Source organism: Benincasa hispida, chromosome 9 (genome assembly GCF_027475165.1).
Source record: "Benincasa hispida cultivar pf3 chromosome 9, pf3_genome.v1.1, whole genome shotgun sequence".
Lineage (NCBI taxonomy): Eukaryota > Viridiplantae > Streptophyta > Magnoliopsida > Cucurbitales > Cucurbitaceae > Benincasa > Benincasa hispida.
In genome coordinates, this window is record NC_143486.1 from 98,240,910 (window position 1) to 98,247,037 (window position 6,128).

The 6,128-nt window shown below is 27.0% G+C and overlaps 1 protein-coding gene across 1 annotated transcript; it reads right to left on the bottom strand.

The window, feature by feature from the left end:
• Positions 1-369: 369 nt before the first annotated feature.
• Positions 370-4,436, bottom strand: LOC120086797 (zinc transporter 1-like). The gene is made up of 3 exons (XM_039043591.2): positions 3,500-4,436; positions 2,554-2,703; positions 370-1,034 (listed from the first exon to the last, which is right to left on the bottom strand). The coding sequence occupies exons 1-3, from the start codon at positions 4,127-4,129 to the stop codon at positions 729-731; spliced, it is 1,086 nt and encodes a 361-aa protein (XP_038899519.1). The 5' UTR covers positions 4,130-4,436; the 3' UTR covers positions 370-728.
• Between the last annotated feature and the right edge of the window lie 1,692 nt (positions 4,437-6,128).

Here is a 6,128-nt window from a genome sequence, read left to right on the forward strand (position 1 = left end):
TTAATTATTAAATCGATGTGTTTGTTCTCTTTTTTTTCTCATAAGTGTGAAGAACACTTGAACTATATATATATACTATATATATGTATATATATACACTTTTTTTAACCCTTAAATTTTGAATTTAATTTCTATTTTGTCCTATGTTTGAAGATGTTACACTTTTATTCTTACATTTTAAATTTAATTTGCATCAAGTTACACAGTTTCAAAAGGTTACATTTTTATCTTCGAAGTTTGTATTTCTTTTTGGTGTATGTATTTCAAGATTCAAACTTTTAATCTTGATTTTTCACTAAACTCTCCCTTTTAGCTTTTGGTGTTAATGTTTAGTACACAAACTAAAAATTCAACAAATTCTAGAGTATATGGATCAAAATGATATTTTATTTCAATAATAATCATTTACACAAAACCACGAGAATTTGAAAAATGGTCTAAAATTAACCATTGAACAGTCATATTCAAAACCATACATGTCATTTGCTGAAAATAATTGATTCAACACTGCTCCTAAAATTATTGAAATTCCAAATTACTCTTACATCAATTTTCTTTTTGACCTAGCAAAATTCCAAACAAGATAAGCAAAAACTGTATAATCAAATCATACCTCACAAACCATTTATCACCCAATAAACTATACACAATAACTAACTCGATAATAGCTCACTATAAAATATATCTTCGATCAAAAAGTCAAACGGTTGAAATTTTAGGTGGATTTTCTACGCCCAGATAGCGAGTAATGACATCAAAGCAGCTCCAAGAATAAGGGAAACATTGGCAAAAAATTGAAGCCTTCCATTGGTTTGCATTCTAGGGTTCATAAAATCAGCAGCAAGAAGATCCACAAGAGACATATAGATTAAGATACCAGAAGAAGCTGCATTCAAAACTCCTTCAACTATAAGTGCTTTTGGGCTATCTTCATCATAAGTCTTTGTTACTCCAATGCCTATTGCTATCCCAATTGGTGTTGTCAAGCAAAAGAAAAGCCCCATTATTATTGTTGCCCTGTTCTTGAATTTTGCCTGCACATTACAATGTATTTCAATTCAGAGAAGTATGAGATGAAAAATAATTTTCTATGAATCTAATTATATCTTTTTGTTTGGATGTCTTGAAGAAAAAAAAGAATGTTATTTGTTTTAAATAATAAAACTGCTGAAAATATTTTCAAATATAGCAAAATGTCAATATCTATCATCAATTAGTGTCTATCACTGTCTACCAATATTCACATTTAAAAACATTCCAAAAAAATGTATTTTTTCAAATTAAACTTCTTTTGACTTTACTCCCATTTATAAGTTTTTTTGTTATTTACTTATCACTAATGTTTAAAAAAAAAATCATATCAATTTTTAAAATTAAATATATTTTTCAAAAAGATGGGTTTGTTTTTAGTATTTAACTACGAATCCAAACGTTTTTTCAAAAAAATGTGAAAACCACAATATGATATTACATTCCAAGAAAATATTCAAATGGGACCTAAATTATTAATTTAGTTTGTAACATTCTAGAAAATATAAATATTATGAATTGAACATATTTAAAAGGAGAATCAAAATAGAAATCACAACTAATATCCAAAATCAATTATGATTATAATCACAAACTAAGATGTTAAAAATATAGAGTCGATGATATAGAAATAAAATTTTTAACTCCACTCATTTTCAATCCAAAACTTTTAAGACTTTAAGACATTTCATCACCTAATATAATCTTCAATAGTAACAAAATGTAGATGTTAGAAAGATATGTTTAATGAGTAACTAACTTCCTTTTTGAAGAATAAAAAATAATAATTATGTGTGAAATACGAGGTAGAAAAAGCAAGGTGAAACCTAAAGCGAACTCAATTTAAAATTCACTAAATTCATAGATAACTATGGAATGTTTGATTGGTTAATGATCTTTTCTTTTCTTTTCTGAAAAAAGAGTATATCCTTCTTTATGAGTGAAGTTATTATGCAGAAATATTTGAAAATTCATTGGTCAATTTTTGTGGGCACCAAAGTCAACCAATACACACAAAGCCTGCTGACAAACGCCCCATAAAAATTGAATTAGACTGGACAAACCACCTTGCCCATCCACATGGGTTTCTCAATATTAAATTATTAAAAATATATATATACAGACTACCTACTAAAAATATCTCATAAAATTTTCTTTAAAAGAAATCACAGTGATAAATTTATTACTTACTAATTATAAACTAAAGCAGAATAATAGATATATGATTATTATTTTTATAAAAAGTACGACATATTTAATTCTATCAACTTTTCAATCGCAAATTTGTAATTTTAGCTTTATGACCGAACATTTATAAGTTTGATTAAACTAGAAGAATTATATATTTATACTTATTAATACCAGTTTTTATAATTTTCTAAGCTTGAATAGATTTTTTAAAATGATTATTAAACGAAAGAGGAAATAAAAAATAAACATACATTTGTGAAAAATCGAATTAAAATTTAAAAAAGACAAAAAAAACTAGATAGAAAATAATAATAATAATAATAAAGGAATTACCTGTGCGATACATCCTCCAAGCCCCATGCCTTCAAATAACTGATGAAAAGTGATGGCGGCCACAAGGGGTCTTATTGTGCTTGGAGTTTCAGAAACGCCCAAACCAATTCCTATAATTACCGAATGTACCACTATCCCCACCTCCAATACCTACAAACCATTTTTTAAAAATTAATTAATTAATTAATTAATTAATCTTCTTCAATTATTTCAATTCAATTCTTTTTCATTATCATCCATTTATATTCCTACTTTCATCTCGAATCTTTTATTTTTCGTCTCATTTCATTTAAATTAAAATACGTCTTCAAAATTTTTTAGACAAAAATATAGTCTAAACACTTTGTTTTGTACTTTCTTTATTTCTTCATTTTAAAAGGTTGGTTTTGACTTTTAGATTCCAATAGTTCTTAGTTTATTTTAATCCAAAAATGTCCATCTCAATACTTCTATTTTCAAAATATCCATTTACTATAAAAATGAAGATTAAAATGATCCCTTTTGATGACTATAATTATCGCCTACATGGATCAAAATAGATATTTTAAAAAGGGAAGGCATCTATCTCAAGTCCCACTCCACATAAAAAAATAAATACACTAAATTGTTTAAGGAAAATACTAGAGTGCAGTGATTACATCAAATTATAAATTGACAAGTGTCAATTCTCATTTTAGAAAATGATTAAAATAAAAATAATAACAATTGAACACCATGTTTTTTAGCCCAATTTTAATACATATATAAATTCAATGGTTCAACTTTGATTCGAGGGTATAATTGTACTTAATATTAATAATCAACCTAATATTTTATTTTGAAAATAGTAAAATAGTCCAAAATGAACCGAAATAAGTAAGGACGAATTCATTTATTCATTTATTTAGTCTGTAACGAAATTAGTATTTAAAATAACTTTTAACAGAATCAGTTTAAAAAGAGTTACCTGAGAAATGACACGGTGGCGGAGAATCTCAGTGGATGAACCGTCGGCGGAGCCATGAGCGTGACCATGAGAGCCATGAGTATGAACATGAACATGACCTTCATGAGCACCACCGTCGCCGCGCATCTCATCATCTCCACTCAATTCAGGCCGCGCCTTATTAAGATGAATCCGAGCATAATAGGAGCTCGCACCGGCATCCACCATCAAAGTACCGATAGCCGCCACCATAGCCACTAAACCAGTGAACGGAAACTTTGCCCATGGATCCTCTTTCAATTTCGACGACGTAAGACTCTTATAAGCATCAGGAAGAACATGAATAAATCCTGTAGCTAATATAACACCAGCAGCAAAAGCTTTAATCACAAAGAAAATATCCTTCTCCGGACTTAACGCCGGAATCACCTTTCCAAGCAAAGGAATCACCACTCCGATGAATCCGGCGACAAGAATCGTAGCTATGGCGACGATTTTGTATTTCAAAGCTAAAGTTGGATTTCGTTTCCCTTCCTCTTCCTCTGGATCTCCAGGACATTGGCACTCCTCTGCTGCAATTACTAAAGGAATGAGAAGAAGAAATAGAAAGAAAGAAGAAAGAAGAAGACGCTTGAAATCCTCCATTGCCATGGCAGAAAACTTTCAGAATTAGGGCTTTTTTAGGAGTTTGTTTGTTGAGGGAACGAAAAACATAGCAAATGAAATTCCACGTACGAATTTATAGCATTTGAAAAAGCAAATATAAATATATATATATAAATACGGAAATTCTTATAAATAGGACAATTATAAATTATAATTGTTTGAATTAAAATAAACGAAATAAATAAATAAAATGTTTAATTTGGAAATAATAGTAATAAAAATTGTGGGGGATCATGTCATGGTGAAACCATGTCGACATGAAAATATATCACTGGGCGAAGTGTCGAAAGACTTGAAAGAAATTCGTTGAAGTCAACTTCAAATGTCGACACTTTCTGTAATTTTTTAAATTACAATTTTGCCCTCACATTTTACTTGGAATTTCCGCTTCTTTTTTCTAATTTTGAATTAGAGACTTTTTTTTTTTAAAAAAAAAAAAACATTATTATATTATAATTTCTCTTGAATGACTTGTATCTAATTTTAAAGGAATATTTGTTTCCATTATTTAAAAAATACTTCCAAATTGAAAATATTAATTCTCAACTTCTATAGACATTTCAAAATTACTCATGGATTATAAATCCTTTAAAATTTTAAATTAACAATTTGGTGACAACTTCAAAGATTGGTTATTCAATTTTTCTTTCTAAGATACTGTCATATTATTTCATATTCACAAAATTCTAAAAGAGAATTATTTTTTAAAAATTATTTATGAACTTAGACTATGGATAATATTGCATCTTTTGAAAGTATATGAGTATTTCTGAAACAAGTGACAAAGTTTAAAGATATTTGTTTTAATTTAACTAATCTTCTTAGTTCTTAAAGTTTGAGTATAGTTTTTTATTTGGTTATGAAACATTATATTTACACTCTTAAGTTTTTTAATTTAGTAATTTAGTTTCTATTGTGTCCATTAATTTCTAAAATATTATCCTTTTTCTTTGAGTTTTGGATTTCATTTATTTCTAGATTGTTTTGGATTTGTGGAGTTAACTTTCAACTATTTAAACTTAAATTAATTGTGAGGTTGAATTTTCAGTTAATTTTAATAGTGACTAAAAATTGATACAAACTAATTTAAGCATTAGTTAATTCGATTGTTTTAAGTTAATAAATAGAAAAAAGTAATACAAATGACTAAAAATATGCACTCGTAAAAAGACAAATATGTCAAAAAAATTGTTCATGGAATTCATTTGAATAAAGAAAATCATAGTCTAAATTGCATACCAAATGGATCTCAATAGTGTTAGAAGTTTTAGTTTAGTCCAAAATTTTCAATTATGCCTTGTAAACCATTTATGGAATTATCATATTAGTATATAACATGTTGGTTGTAATTTTGATTTCAATTTTATCAATATCTCTATATATGATATTATCTATTTCGGATATGAACTTTCATAGTTGTATATTTAGTTTTACTCAAAATGTCTAATACCATCGAAGATAACTGTAGTTGTCACTTATATACTCACGATTATTCTCTTATGTAGCCAATGTGAAATTTCGATCACAACACCAATTTACGTTGGAGTGAAAAAAAGAAAAATAATTTATCTTAGAGTGATATAAAATAGGGTTTAGAGGGCAAATAGAGCGATTAAACTTAATTATATATTAAGTAACAAATTGAAGTGCTAGGGGACCAAAATAGTTAAATTAATTGGGGTAAAATACTATTTTGATCCCTATATTTTGAAGTATATTTAATTTTAGTTTTTATAATTTTGATTGTCCAATTTTAATCCCTTTTAGTAAATTTTAAACTTAATCCATAATACTAGTTTATTGTTGATTTTTAAAAGATTTTTTATTATCCGTTAATATTTTTATTGTAAAATTTGAAATTATATTCACATATTATATTTTTTCCATGAAAATTATTATTATTTATCCAATTTCGATAAAAATAATTTTGAGAAACTAAATTTAAGATTTATTGAGAATACATAGACTAAAATTGGACAGTTAA

Excerpts from the sequence above, each read along its gene's own strand:
- LOC120086797 (XM_039043591.2), bottom strand. The coding sequence starts at position 4,129 with ATGGCAATGGAGGATTTCAAGCGTCTTCTTCTTTCTTCTTTCTTTCTA. Across the intron at positions 2,704-3,499 it reads GCCACCGTGTCATTTCTCAG|GTATTGGAGGTGGGGATAGT; the intron begins GTAACTCTTTTT and ends AATGGTTTGTAG. Across the intron at positions 1,035-2,553 it reads TTGGAGGATGTATCGCACAG|GCAAAATTCAAGAACAGGGC; the intron begins GTAATTCCTTTA and ends TGTAATGTGCAG.